The 15744-nt window shown below is 42.4% G+C and overlaps 2 protein-coding genes across 3 annotated transcripts in view; both read left to right on the plus strand.

The window, feature by feature from the left end:
• The first annotated feature begins 193 nt into the window (after positions 1-193).
• commd2 (COMM domain containing 2) lies at positions 194-5810 on the plus strand. Its single transcript, XM_083768185.1, has 6 exons — positions 194-381; positions 1433-1510; positions 2013-2095; positions 2198-2272; positions 3479-3577; positions 4157-5810. The coding sequence occupies exons 1-6, from the start codon at positions 315-317 to the stop codon at positions 4355-4357; spliced, it is 603 nt and encodes a 200-aa protein (XP_083624311.1). The 5' UTR covers positions 194-314; the 3' UTR covers positions 4358-5810.
• A 7610-nt stretch (positions 5811-13420) lies between these two features.
• wwtr1 (WW domain containing transcription regulator 1) overlaps positions 13421-15744 on the plus strand; it is a 40148-nt gene continuing 37824 nt past the window's right edge. For both annotated transcript variants that reach the window (XM_083767367.1, XM_083767368.1), the window contains exon 1: positions 13421-14203. In XM_083767367.1, coding sequence (XP_083623493.1) covers positions 13785-14203 — 419 coding nt within the window. In that variant the 5' untranslated portion in view covers positions 13421-13784. The remainder of the gene's footprint in view (positions 14204-15744) is intronic.

The following is a 15744-nucleotide window of genomic DNA, read 5'->3' on the forward strand; positions in this document are numbered from 1 at the left end:
TTATAGCATCATATAGCATCATTTAAATGCTTAATTTGTAGTTTTAATGTGCAAATTAAACTTTTTTTCAATACTCTAGAGGGTACTCTTATTTTGAAGAGATCGTCCACCGGAAGTCTTAAATTAGCTCACTAGATTAGCTCACTAAACGCTGCCGTGTTTCCGTCGAGCCTTCAGTTCGGACCACCTGATAGTCATATGATTTTGATCAAGCTAGTTGTTTAGCTGGTAATTTCATTATCCCCCCCCTCCATATTTGTCTATAAGCCGAAGTGATTTACTATTCCACCACAGAGTTTGTATATATAGGAAGGATGTTGTTGGTTTTGTCTGACGAGCATAAAGAACATCTGGGTTTTCTGCCAAAGGTTGATCTTGCAGGTAAATATAGACATCAATCTCCCCTTTTCTACGTTATGTGACTGATCACCATATGATATTTGATATTATACATTAGAGACGTGTTTTTCCACGTAGAATGCATAGACAGTGAAGCCAGTATACAATTATAATGTCCATAATATCGGTCGTTATAGTGATCTCTTAACTGATTTGTATTAATATTGATTTGATTGCCACTGTCGCTTAGGGAAAATGGCAGATCTACAAGCTCACACAAAGCTCTACAAGCTCAAAGTTGTGAGTTTGTATATCTGCTTTTTTTGGTTGGTAAACTAGCATCTTGCTGGTTAAATTACGGTTTCGTTTTCATATGACAAGGATGTTATCATGATTCATGCTATCATAGTGCTACTGCTGCTTCTGTCTGGATTCTGGAAAAGAAATAGTGGGCACTTGGAGACAGTGTAACTAATCGTGCTAAATCAGTGGTTCTCAAAGTGTGGTCCGGGGACCCCAAGGGGTCCTTGTCCAGGGGGTCCCCAGCTAAATTATAGTTTGGAACCAAATGGACCCTTATGGTTCTGTAACTCTGAGAGTGTACAAATTGCTCGATTTGGTTCCATTTGTACACCCTGCAGAGTTAAATTAACATTGATTTTACAATATAAATTGGGGTCTCAGAGATAGAAATGCCATTAAATGGGGGACCGTGGACTAATGCATGTCCAGAGTAATCTATTTAAGAGAGTGGCGACACGCTTTGAAATCGCCGCAAAACGGGGTGCTATGGGCTATAGTTACAAACATTGGAACTATCCCATTGAGATAGAATGAGCACTTCCACATTACATTGTTACAATGGGAGTCAACACTAGTGTCGCCACTCTCTTACTAGACTACTCTGGGGGTCCTTGAAATTAAACGGGTTGAGAATCACTACCAAACCCCCGAAAATCTTCTCTTATGGAGGTACCTGGCATATCTTTTCAAATGGGGGTCCGGCGTGGGCTAATTAATGTCAATTTCGGGAACATTTGCGGGAAAAAAACGTCTGGGAACCACTGTGCTAAATGATGTGTTTCTTCCTCAGTGGTGGGTGAGTTTGGACGCATAGCAGTGGAGTTCCTGAGGAGAGGAACCAACAACAAAATATACGAGGGAGCTGCTAGTAAGTGAAGCTCACAAATGTATTAATGTAATAGGATAGCCGAGCTCTAATATACGTAGGAGTAGGTTTTCATTTTTCTGAAAAACCCATGTTTCTATGTCAGTGGTGCTCAACCTTTTTCATGTCAAGGATCCCCAGAATTATCTCTATTGGGCCACGGACCCCCATCTCAAAATATGTCGTTCCAGGGACCCCCAGAAGCCAATATTTTAGTTAAAAATGTTCGCTCTGAAATATATATTCAATGATTTGCGCCAAAAATAGCAGACCTACAAGCTCGTAGCGTGCCACTCGTAGCGTGCCACTCGGTGGCGCGCTATGAGCTTGTAGATCTGCTACTTTTCAATAGCTAAAGCATAACATAATGCTAACACCAAAAGACTAAACAGAAAATGTGCATATGCTGCCTGATAGTATGGATACGATAAGAATCAGCTCCTGGCTGTACAGAACTGCATTATAGATCTTGTGTGTCTGTGTGTGTGTGTGCGTGCGTGTGCAGGGAAGCTGAACGTTAATGTGGAGACAGTACAGCATGGAGTGGAAGGCCTGATGTTTCTACTGACGGAGAGCTCTAAACTCATGGTGACTGGAAAATACAGTAAACACTTGCCTCGTCTCTCTATCTCCCTCTGGCTGTGACGGTGTCACTTGATCAAATTTGCATATTATACCTTGTGTTTGTAGATCTCAGAAGTAGATTTCCAGGACTCTGTGTTGGTTCTTGGATTCAGCGAACAGCTCAACGACGTTCTGTTACAGGTGACTTTTTAAAACCCGTTTCCTTTTTATGTCATCAGAATAATCATTTTTGCAGAAACAATAGAAAGCAGGCATGCAAACTCAAGGGTCTGGGGTACAGTATGTCCTCTCTGGGTGGAAGGCTGCTAGCTGCCTACACTGGCCCCTTTTCCACAGGTTGGTTCCCGGTGGGAACCGGTTCAGTTCTTTTTGGTTTTTAGTCCATGAGCCAGAGCTCCAAAATTGAAACGTTAATTATGAATTGAGTGTGCAAAACCATACCAATATTAGATTGTTATCACCATTAAGCTTCCCCAATTGAGTACTTACACGAAGACAATGATTTATTGTATTACAATGTTTTTATTTTTTAATATGCAAATTAGGCATTATGTAGGAAAATATGCAAAATAATCAAAAATATGAAAAAGCTACTACTGTGGAAGGGTTATCATGTATTAATTTACTTGTATTGATCCTATAAACAATTTAATATACGGTATAGTTTGCCCAGCAATTTTGGAGCTCTGGCTCATGGACTAAAAACCAAAAAGAACTGAACCGGTTCCCATTGGGAACCAACCGGTGGAAAAGGTGTCATTGTGCCATCAACTTTCAGTGTGAGTGATTTAGGACTGGTTCTCAAACTGGGGTCCCGGGGTCCTTGAGTTGGGTTCCAGAGCGTCCTCAGACAAATCAGTTAGTATCCTATCAAAATCAGTTCAACTGCTTTAAACCTATTTACATCTGCTAAGACTGCTATTTGAAAAACAAATCTGATCGTGATGTGTTGGGAGCTTTTAGATCTGTAATTTAAAAACAACACAAACCTTGTCCTTCTTGAGAACCATTGATTTAGGAGGCCGTGGTGGTGCACTTGAAGTGAAGCAGTCAGATGCATGGATTCAATGCAGCTGGGGCTAAAAATGGGAGGTTGCCTTTCAGGTTAAAAGACAAGAGCATACGTTCCCATTACGGGGTGTAAAAACAAGGTCATGCAAAGTGCATTCTCTGCCATAAAGACATAAACTGTGCAAACAAGGAGGGATAGCCATGCTTGGCAGGCACATTGCAAAACGAACATGCACAGTAACAACTGTTATGCTGTCATAATGACACAGTAAATGGCAGTAAACAAGTTTTAAGAATGCTGATCAAGGATGTCGCTCATCGTGGACCACTTGGTCTGTGATTACTAACTCTGTGTTCTGTGGCGGTGTGTTTCAGCTCTATCTAGAGCACCACAAGGAGATCCGGTGCATTCTGACCCAGCTAGCCCCCAGTCTGCCTTCCTACCACAATCTGGAGTGGAGACTAGATGTACAGGTAGGAGGGGGGGGGGGGGGTGTCGTGTCGTGCGCAAATTGGTGCTATGTGGGGGGCAGTAATTACAGAAGCTGTGGGAAAACAACCTCCTACACAGTACACACACACACACACACACACACACACACACACACACACACACACACACACACACACACATTCAATTCAAATGAGCTTTATTGGCATGAGAAAACACAAGTTTACATTACCAAAACAAGTGTCAAATTACAAAAAAACTGTTGAAAATGGTTAAAGTAATAAAAGTATATACAGTTGGAGGGGGTACACCGGTACAGCATTTTGTAAACGGCTATGTCACATTGCATCGCTATATACATGTTATACACTGGGTATAAAGCTTTTTAAAAACAAATGGCAGCATTTCTTTGCAGTCACTTTGGGAAAAAATTATTAGCATTTGTCTTCTCAAGACTATTATTTAAATGGTATACACAATGGTATGGTGTTTCAAATCAATTATAGGATTGATTATCCTTATGCTAACTGATTTTCTAATGACAACTAGCGTATCTCTCCTGTCCTCAAGCCACACTATTCCATCACTCTCCTCCCTCTCAGGTCGCGTGTCGTTCCCTTCGTCAGCAGGTCGTTCCCACGGTCACAACGCGGCTGGTCCTGGCCGATGATGGCGGTAAACACAGCGCCAGGATTCTACAAACGGATCCCGCAAGCCTCCTACACCTCATTAGCACGTTGGAGACCGCCCTCAGCGCCATGAAGACCAATCACGCGCGACGTATTCTACGCAACATCAAATAGAGCCCCCACTTCTCTTCCTGTACATGACTGAGTGGTGTTCCTATTTCCTGACTGGGATCTTTGAACGAGTTTCCACTTCCTCTCGGCAAATATTGAACATTGTCTTGTGTTGCTCACCGGGGTTTCTCGACATCAGACAGTGTTACATTGTAAATACCCTTTAGCACTGTCTCATACCATATAAGGTTCCCAGTTTATCACAGGACTTTATTTTGGATTTGAAAGGATAGCACTGTTAGCACATCTTTGTTTTCATATCTGGTAACAAGTTGTTACCAGATATGAAAACAAAGATGTGCTAACAGTGCAACAGTGATGAAGTTGAGTATTTGTGCACCCAGAGACATCCATAATTTGGAGAGTCCCAGACCACCGATTCCTGATCGTTTTATTTTCTGTTGTTGCGCAAAATCTTGAAATCAATTTGAGAAACTTTAGTTGATCAAGTTTTTATTTGAGAAGATTTAACTTATAAGCATATACAAACATAAACAAACACACATTAACTTAACCTCTTAAGCCCTACTCGAAAACGGGAACGGAGTGACATTTCGACCATGTGGTTTTCGTGTGCGGTTAGGGTTAGGGACCGGGTAAGTAATGAGCGCATCGGAATGGCGGTGTGTCAGAATAGTGGGCTTCAGAATGTCAAAAAACAAAAGCGAGCGCACAATAAGTTGCTTCGGTACATATTGGCTGTTTATGAGACTTTTTATTTTATTTGATTGAAAACGTTGGGACACCAGGTTGAAAGTGGTTAGAAATTGGGACACATCAGCTACATAAATCTCAAAGACCAATATTGTCAAAAACAATCGAATAATGACCAATATATTGGCCAAACCAATTTATCGGTCGGACTCTAGTCTGATCATTCCTGATTTGCCAGGCAGTGATTTATCTCCACTGAGCTCCTCATCCCCAGGTGTTTGTATCCTATTCCAGTGTTTAATGCCAAGCAAGATAAACCTGCCTTCACAGGCATATGGTGAACTACTGTCAGATCAAAAATAGCAAGGCAAAGGGTAAGAAATAAAGGCGTCGCTTTCCAGGTTTACTCCTCTGTTTCAAGAACCGCATACATTTGTGTTTTATATGATGAATGCAAGTACACTATTTAAAGTACTACAGCCTTGCCTTATAATATACTATGTCAACATCCGTGGCCCTGTTTGTGAACGGAGGACAAACGGAAAGCTCTGCAGTGAAATCTGAACTGAACTTTCTTTGATTGTGACTTCATACCACAAGGCTCACTAAATGTATATACACTTATACACAGTATATAATCTTGTGAATGCCAGACGTGCGCAGTCCAGTCTTACACTATGCGATATTAACGGATGGGATTAATACCAGTAGTAGTACCTGCTTTTTATACTTTGTATATATCCATATGAGGAAGTAACTGTCAAATGAATTGTCAGTGCTTGTAATAAATGAATGGAATATTTTAAGCATCCTTGCGTAGATGTGATTCGGTCAGTGGAAACGGTCTCATATGCTCCTATGTCTAGCAGGCAAATGTTTTTCTGTCTCCAAAGCATGACACTGAATTCTTCAGAGCAATGCAAAATCACTATAGGGCAAAGTATTCTGTACGGCAATAATGAGACTGTCCCTCGTCCAGGAGGAGTGCTATTTCCTGTGTGTGTGAGAGAGAGAGAGAGAGAGAGAGATGGATCATACATGTATGTATGCATGTGTCGGACAACGATAGGAAGCGGCAGGTGTTTCCCCTGAGTCATTTCCTCTGATGCTGATTCCTGCTTCCAGCTGCTGACTCCTTGAGGTCACTTCCTCCCAGATTGAAAGACTAGTTGCTTGTGGATATATTCACCTGGGTGTTTGACATGTAACTGGTTGGTAGTAACAGAGAGTAATGTTGGAAATCCATTACTGGAAAAGAAAGATAAGTCTGCACACTGGATGACGCTTATTATGTTTATTAATGGTTCCTTTACACCATGGACGTGACGTTTCGACTTTCATCACACGGATGAAGAGCCGAGAGGCTCGAAACGTCACGTCCACGGTGTAAAAGAAACCATTGAATAAACATTTTAAGTTTTTGTGTGCGGACCTTATCTTTCTTTTCTGTTATTCTAACCCCGGCCCGGCACATGGTTTTCAGTTAGTGTATGTGCATGCTCTATCGTGCTTCTCAGAAATCCATTATTGCCCTGTATTTATTTCAAGGGCACTATACTGATGTACATCCAGTTGGCAGCTCACAGTAAGAAATTAGTAGAAACTAGAAAAAGTGCCCTTCTGGGCACAGGTCTCCACCAGGATAGGAATGTAGGACATTGCAGCTTGCCTTCATCTGGTGGTTGGATAAAAGGGCAACAAAAGTAAATTATCCACAGATCCGTGCAGTTAGAGGTAAAAACACTTTTCGGCCAGTTATAGCGCCACCTTGAGGCTGAGTTGAAATTGTTCATGTGGCATTTCGTCCTCGGCCTAGTGGGAATGTGCGTGCACAATTTCACGGAAATCACGCGATGTGTTCATGATTTGCAGCATTTTGTTTGAAACTGAGCACTCCTGTGAACTTTGGAAGCCAATCTTAACCAATCAGGATGGAGTCTGAGAAATCTGAAAGACCGGTTTCGTTGAATGGCTCTAGAGAGACTGTGTACCAATTTGCGCCATGTTTGGACAAAATCTGTAGGTGTACTGTGCAAAAACTTGTTTTGCACAAAGCGGCCTCCTGGTGGCGCTATAACAGGCCGTTCTGGAAAGTTTGGGGCAGAGGTTCATCGTTGGCATCCAGGGAGTGTGTGTGCAAAATTTGGCATCGACCGGGTTAACGGTGGCCGAGATTAGCTGCTCACGGACACACACACGGACGGACGGACGGACAGAGTGCAAAACATACTCTCCCCCCATGCCTTCGGCCTGGTGGAGACAATTAGAACTGCACTCTGTCGAGTGCATACTTGCTTGTTGCACACTAATAGGCCATAAATGGCCAACTAGTGCGCAAGCAGAGCGTGCAAGTACTTTCGACCGCTGTAAACTGTCAAATCTCAGTATATCTGTGAAGGAACGTTTGAAATGTATAATTATTAGGTGTAACTATTTGCTACCTACCTACTTTATGCATATAAACACCTAGTATTATTAAGTATGGTTCAAGTTTCTATCTATATAAGAAATACAGTTTTATCGATGTAGATATATTCTAGATCCCTTTTTAGTTTTTCAAAGAAAAATAAATCATTGATATGTGATGAAAAAGAAGGTATATAAACTGATTTAAAATATATTATACAGTATAATTATTTTATTTTTTATTGTAAATTGTCAATTGTTTGAAATGTATTTCATCTTGGATTATAGTGATATTAATACTAATTATACTAATGTATTACTTACGTCATCATTGAGAGCAGTTATACATAATACTATATACTATATAGAGTATGTAGTTGTAAGTTGATTAGCGGTATACTGTGGCCAAAACCCGTGACATTTGATGCGTATGCAAATAAAACAGCAGATTTGTGCCTGGTTTGCTGGGACCAGATTAGAATAAAACTTTAACTTAGTTTTTGCATATATACTTAGTTTTTGCACACTATACTAACGTTAAGCTTTATGGTTAACTCTTTGACAGTATCGTTACTTTTATACAACCCAGAAACATAATGTTGTATTACTTACGTCATCATTGAGAGCAGTTATACATAATACTATATAGAGTCTATAGTTGTAAGTTGATTAGCGGTATACTGTGGTTACTTTGCGCCAAAAACCGCGACAGACAGCAACCCGCCATTTTATGCGTATGCCAATAAAACAGCAAATCTGTGCCTGGTTTGCTGGGACCAGATCACATAAATGACCATATGTCTTACGTCATCATTTAGAGCTAGACATACATATACACACCACGTATGGTCCCAGCAGATCAGGCACAATTTGCTATTTTATTTTGCTGATTATGTATATAGTATACGTATGACTAGCTCTAAATGATGACGTAAGACATACGTATACATAATACATATACATATACTATATAGAGTATGTAGTTGTAAGTTGATTAGCGGTATACTGTGGTTACTTTGCGCCAAAAACCGCGACAGCAACCCGCCATTTTATGCGTATGCCAATAAAACAGCAAATCTGTGCCTGGGACCAGATCACATAAATGAGTATATGTCTTACGTCATCATTTAGAGCTAGTCATATATATACACACCACATACTCTGGTCCCACCAGATCAGGCACAATTTGCTATTTTATTTTACTGATTATGTATATAGTATACGTATGATTAGCTCTAAATGATGACATAAGACATACGTATACATGCTAGTTTATTTTACTGATTATGTATAATAGTAGTATGACTAGCTCTAAATGATGACGTAAGACATATGGTCATTTATGCAATCTGGTCCCAGCAAACCAGGCACAGATTTGCTGTTTTATTGGCATAAAAAATGGCGGGTTGCTGTCGCGATGAACGATGACCGGGCGAATGTATTACTTGCGCGCTCTGCTTGCGCAAGTAATTAACCACCAGTGGTTAATTAAAGTAGATTCTATTGCTGATTACTTAGGTTAGGACCCCCGCAGTGGTGTCCGATTAGAACTTAAACCAGGATCCTTCTCCTTCTTCCTTCTCCCTGAACCCTTATTATATATTCCCAGACTATGCCTGTCACGATGACTAAGCCAGTTAGATCTATCCATATATGGTTCTACCACATCTATCTGATATCAGCACTAGGTCGGCTCGGGCCAAATAAAATATAGGGATTGTCATACTAGACATGTCATATGTCATATAGCCCAATGTCCTAGTCGGATATCCCCATATATGGGGACTAAATATCCAATGAGCAACTACTCGGATCCAACAACATGACTGGAAGCAAGAGTCTTCGTTACATTCACCAACCTCATGAAAAAAAAACCATTAACAACAAGAATCGACCTCGTGAAAAACATGCAGAGCGGCACCGGCAATCATAACTGGTGTCAAGCGACAATAGTGAGAGCACAACTACAGGGCAGCGTTCTGTGGATTTGTTTACAAGTTTTTGTTTTTGCACAAGAGCACTTGGAGTTAATGAGATGGACAAAAAGTAAAATTAGACGTACAGTATGAGAAAGATGTCAGGGAGTGTGGAGGGAGGAGACAGGTGTGTTTCCCAGGCTATAGGGAAAGAGTGTGTGCGTGCGTGCTTTTTTATGTGTGTGTGTGTGTGTGTGTGTGTGTGTGTGTGTGTGTGTGTGTGTGTGTGTGTGTGTGTGTGTGTGTGTGTGTGTGTGTGTGTGTGTGTGTGTGTGTGTGTGTGTGTGTGTGTGTGTGTGTGTGTGTTTGTGTGTTTGTGTGTGTGTGTGCGCCCATGCGCTTGCATTCAGGGTGGAGTGTGAATGTGTGTCATTGTCAGCTGAGCTTTTGGCCGAGTCAACTGTTGCCACAGACAGATGGACACAACTCTGCAACACTGACCTGAGAGAGAGAGAGAGAGAGAGAGAGAGAGAGAGAGAGAGAGTGTGTGTGTGTGTGTGTGTGTGTGTGTGTGTGTGTGTGTGTGTGTGTGTGTGTGTGTGTGTGTGTGTGTGTGTGTGTGTTCAACCCACTCCCTCTAGTGAAGTGACCAGCTATCTATCATTAAGAGTCATCATGACTGCATTGTTTGATCTCAGATATAGGCAGGGCGTATGACGTGTGTATGTTTTCTTTTGTGTTGTGTTGGAAGTTTTGTATTGTGATCTGTAATTTAGAAACAATTGTTGTATAATTTAACATCCTAATTGCACTTTTTTTTTGCTAATGGTTCCAAAATCCAAGTCATCAGTCAAGTTAAGAGTAAAAGACCACACCATACTTCATCATCATCACACTCCGTCACAAGTGTGGTGAAAGCTGTGGTCTGATGACCTTACCAGATGACCCAAAGACAGCTGTTTTCCCAACACTAATAACCTTCCAATATGCCAGCAACACACTGCCTGCCGGCTGCCTACCACATAGCACAAATCCAACTGAGTTCAAAGTTGGTACATTTTTACCCTCTCATAGTTTAACAATCCAGATTATTATTATTTTTTAACATATGTTCATTGATTTTCTTTACAACATAATAAGTAACAATCCAGATTTGACTTTGCTGTCATACAGATGCTTGGAGTCTTAGGGCCCGATTCACTAAGCTGTTTACACCCATATTCTTTTGGGATATAAAGGCATTTTCCAAACTTTCCACGTTACTAGTCTGATTAGGTAATCTTTTTTTGTCTGTGAATTCGTGAAATTAGTAGGGACTTCTCAAGTCGGTACGGATGCAGACTTACGGACCAAAGCTTGCTGGATGTCATTAGAAGGCCTTATTCTAGAACTACTAGGAAGTTTGGAAAATTCCTTTACGCCCAAATTATGGGTGTAAACAGCTTAGTGAATCGGGCCCTATATTTCTTTACATTTGAGGCATCTATAGCTTCCAACACATGCTTAGCAATCAGTGCAACAGTAGAGTCCACTTTTTAGAGTCCAAGATTACAACCTGGAACACCAACCAAAAGGACCAATGCATTATAATTTAAATAGTAAGCAAATACTTAAGACATAGCAAAAAACAAAACATTATAAATCCTGCACATTGTGACTGGCATCAGTGGCATGTGAGCTCAACCTTTCATGCCATAAACTGGCATCAGTGGCATGTGAGCTCAACCTTTCATGCCATAAAGCAGTGGTTCTCCACCTGTGGGTCGACCCACAGGTTGTATGTAGGGGGTCCCCCAGATGACAATGAAGTGGCCTTTTTAATATCTAAAAAGAAAAAGGAAAGACAAAGGCCATTACTGTATCAATAGTAATCAGTAAGACCAGGACCGGATCTACCATATGGGCACTTTGGGCACCAGGGGCTCCACAGAAAATGTCCCTGCTAATCCAAATGAAATAAATGGTGTCTAAAAAGATTAGTGTTTTATTGTTGGTGAGAAGGCAGCTGAAAAGTGCAATTGTGTGTAAAGTAGCAACAATGCGCTAGATTGGCTGTTGTTCAAGGTGGGTGGGCCCACTGGGCTGTGTGAGGAAAGGGGATTGGCTGTTGTTCAAGGTGGGTGGGCCCACTGGCCTGTGTGAGGTCAGGTGGAGAGGTGATTCTGGTGTAATAAAAGACGTATGTCCGCCATCCAGCATTGCTTTGTTTTCATTCTGCATGCATAGCACGTCAGGTGGCTCGACAAAAAAAGGTAAAAACACTGAAATACATTGGAAAATTCTCTTACCCATTTGCTTACTATGTGGTCAAATAAAAATTATGTGTCAAATAATAATGTGTTTGTTACTGCCTGGCTGTCACTCTGGGACGGGGTAGGCGACCCGGGAATAGGCCAATATAACGGCATAAAACAGCCAAAATTGTACACGTGCGTATCAAAGATTTACGTGTGCATGTGAAAGGGGGCCCTTCGAGCTTCAGTACCCAGGGCCAGGGGCCCTCAGAGGTGTTAATCTGGCCTTGAGTAAGACACCCTGAGGGCAAGAGGTGCGCTGAAACAACAGGTCTGGGAATTCCCATATATGGACCTTCTCCCTCCCCCCCTTTTTTTAAATGACGTTTTCGGGCTGAGTATCGGGCGTAAAATGTGTGCTAATTAGTAAGGCCAGGCGGGGCCTCGAGCCAGCCCAGTTAGGGCCCAAGTAGGGCCAGGCCTTAATTTTTGGGCCTGTTGAGAACTCACCGGCTTTCACTGGCTGTCGGGCGGGGCTGCGCTAATAACTTTGGGACGTCCCAAAGTGGGACAGGCCCGTCTAGAGTTTCAATGGACAGGTATCAGTCAAAAGGGAGACATTGAAGAGGAAGGACAGGTAGGCAAGGATCAACATATGCTGTCAGAACAGGTCAGCTCCATATATGGAGATCTAAGGGTCATAGGGTGTGTCTACTGAAAGAAAGCAAGATAATTTCTGATATGAAGATAAAATGTATGTAATTTTTTACACAATATTAAAGGGAACATTTCAATTGATGATAACAAGCTTTTAAAAATAGATTTTGGTGACTCAATCGATAAAATACACCTGAAAAGGTCAGAGGGACTGCAAATCATACTGGTTTCTGGAATGACTCATTGAAAAAAACATAGTGTGAATGATAGGTAAACATAAAAGTGTATAAAACTACACTTTTTATTATTATTATTATTAATTAAGTATAAAGAAAAGTTTAGTCTTATTTTCCCTGCAGGTTCATCGGAAGAATCAAGATCAATCAAGTCGCTGTAGTCTAATTTGTAGGATTCATCTCTAATAATTGGATTTGCAAAAGGCTAGACATCAAAAATCACAGATTTCATAATAAAGCTATTAGACCACTGGACTGTGATTAAATATGTGATTTATTAATAGTCCTCCTCCAGTCAGAACAATAGAGGTCTAGACAAGCAGATCTCGCTCCCCTCTCCCTCTCTCTTTCTCTCTGCTGTCACAACTTGCAATCTCTCGGGTTTCACTTGATTATTCACACCCACCCACACTACACAACACAGCGCTACTCCATCCAGTGGCTTATAAAATAACATGTTTGATTGTTTCGTCAAATCAATTATCAAACGCAATGTTGAGTTTTGACACCTGTAGCTTTATTAAGAGTCAATGTAGTCTGGATTATTAATATGGCCTCACTCGAGTCACTCGAGTCAGTCTCTCTCTGGCTCTATTTTATTGTTTAGCGAACGATTCCCCCAAAGGGCGGAGTGAGTGTAGCTGAGCTGAGATTTACTAGCAGAATGGAGTTCAAATCCTCCCCTTAAAAAAAATCTCTCAGTTGAATGAAAATACAACTTCATTGTACTTCATATTTGAATAACAATGCCAATTAGTTGTTATTACAACAACGCCGTAGGGCGTAGGCCTACTGTAGTTTTTTAGGGTTCGTGTAAAGTTTTGTAATCAATAAACAGTACACCACCTCCCCTCCCCTCTCCCCGACGCTGTTGAATATGCATGAAGCACCGCCCGGCCTGGGCCGTCCCGTCCCAGCAGCAAACTTTCCAGTTTACTAACTCCCATTCGGCAGCCAGGGGGGAAAAAAACAACAACGGGAGGATCGGGAGTGTTTTTTTGGACGCAGGGAAAACATCGCCAACAAACTTCTCTCATGTTGGGGGGATTCATTTCAAGTTTTCGTTGAACTTATGTGTTAAGTTATTTCGGGGTGAGGAAAGGATTTTTTTCCTTCTCCCTTCTTCAACGGGAGTGTCGGAACCTGGTCGAAACACAGATTTTGGGGAGGACACATACACACACACACTGACAGACAGACGACAAGAGGCCGCAGTCAATCTGCCGTCTGGCGGCTTGACTTGCTTGGAGAGTCAGGGGACTTCGGAAAAACTTTTCCTCGAACTTGCTGACCGAAAACTTTTTGACACCCACCCCCCCAAGCGAAAATGAACTCCAACCAGCAGCAGCCGCCGCAGCTCATGCCGGGGCAACAAGTTGTCCACGTAGCCCAGGACTCCGACACGGACCTGGAGGCCCTCTTTAACTCGGTCATGAACCCCAAACCTTCTTCGTGGAGGAAAAAACTGCTCCCGGAGTCGTTCTTCAAAGAGCCCGACTCGGGCTCCCACTCCCGGCAGAGCAGCACCGACTCCACGTCCCACCCTCCCCGCCTGCTGGTCTCGCACACCCGCTCCCACTCCTCCCCGGCCTCCCTGCAGCTCGGCTCCACGGTGACCCCGAGCCCCAGTCCCCAGGGCCACCACCAGCACCAGCGCCACCAGTCCTTCGACGTGGCCGAGGAACTGCCACTGCCGCCCGGCTGGGAGATGGCCTACACCAGCAACGGCCAGAAGTACTTTCTTAAGTATGTGTATTATTTATATGGATGGGGGGTTGTATTTATGTGTGTCTGTGAATGGAGGGAGAGAGAAAAAAAAGAGAGGTGGATATATATATATATATTCTCTTTAGAACACAACATTCCAATGCATCTAGTAGTGGTGGTTTAGTTTCGTTTAGTTTCATTTATTTCATGTACTTTCATCAGTGACGTTTTATCAGAAAGCCCTGTGACATCCACATTCACCTTACAATGCACACAAAGGAATGGAAACAGATTGCAAAACAGTAGCTCATAGTAAAATTGCTGCGGTGACCACTAGTTGCCTAGTTCTGGCAGAGATACCTTTCTAACTTTCTCTGTTGTTGTTGTTGTTGTTGTTGGGCTGACGGTATACCATTCATTTTCACAGCCTACTGCTGGTCATTAACCATAGTTCATTGGCTGTGTATCATCTCTGTTCTAGTCTGACAGACTGTTTTTCCTTTATTTTTGACGATGGATTCTCAGATCACCTCTGTTCAGCTTTCTTTAATTCTGTCATATGGTTCTCTTAATATGGTTATCTTATTCACCAGAGAGTGGTTCTCTCAGAACCACATTATTCAGTTGAAATTCTCATGGTTGAGCGAGCCAGGCAGATCCTTGGCAAAGTTGGCATGGTGTTAATGACCCTGAGATTGGTCGATACTTGGGCTACAGAGGAGATTCTATCACAATACTTGTTTTGTTTTTAGTTGTCCATTCTTTACCTTTATCTCATCTAAGCCTCCCAGAATCAGATAGTTCTTTGTTTTCTCAACAGGGCTGAGACGAGAGTGGGGCGTTCTACCACTAAACACTGCCGGGAACATTTGGCAGAAGAGCTTAAATATGCTAAACATACACATTACAAGAGCAGGAGCATTGTCTACTGACTAACTAGTGCTTGCCCAAGCAAGCGCTGCTAGCAGCACAGGATTGTGTGGCGGACACAGGGCCTTAGTTCTAGCAGCCAGGCCTGTAGATAACTGGGCTAGTGGTGTAACCTGATCTAGGCACAACAACAATAGGTCTGGGAGAGGTCTGTGTGTGCGTGTGTGCGCGCGTGTGTGTGTTTGTCTCTTTGTTTTCAGCCGTCAGCTAAAACTATAATAGCCTGCCTCATTCACCACTACTACCACCCCCTGTGTGTGTGTGTGTGTGTGTGTGTGTGTGTGTGTGTGTGTGTGTGTGTGTGTGTGTGTGACTGTGTGTGTGTGCCACCCTGTCTACGCTTGTCAAGGGGGGGTATTCGAGAGCGTGCACACCAGCATGTTAGTGTAGTAGGCCTACAAAATGGCATAGATTAGAGCAGTCGTTCTCAACCTGTGGTATGTGTACCACTAGTGGTACTTGAGCCCCCCTTTGGTTTTACACAGAGGAGTCGCCCAAAAAAGGAGACAAAAGTGGAATTAAATATAGGTACAGGTAGTTCTTCTGTTCTGACCAAGCAATTGGTTGAAATTGGCTCTCCAGCCGTGCTGAAATGGGCATGACAGCACACCTAGCCGAAGATTTGAGATCACCAGTTGTGCTGATCAGTG

The sequence above is a fragment of the Protomyctophum parallelum genome, assembly GCF_964188405.1.
Source record: "Protomyctophum parallelum genome assembly, chromosome: 6".
In the NCBI taxonomy this organism is placed as follows: domain Eukaryota; kingdom Metazoa; phylum Chordata; class Actinopteri; order Myctophiformes; family Myctophidae; genus Protomyctophum; species Protomyctophum parallelum.

Coding starts and splice junctions, on each gene's coding strand:
- commd2 (XM_083768185.1), top strand. CDS start 315: ATGTTGTTGGTTTTGTCTGACGAGCATAAAGAACATCTGGGTTTTCTG. Junction 1,511..2,012: donor AATATACGAGGGAGCTGCTA/GTAAGTGAAGCT, acceptor GTGCGTGTGCAG/GGAAGCTGAACGTTAATGTG. Junction 2,273..3,478: donor TCAACGACGTTCTGTTACAG/GTGACTTTTTAA, acceptor GGTGTGTTTCAG/CTCTATCTAGAGCACCACAA.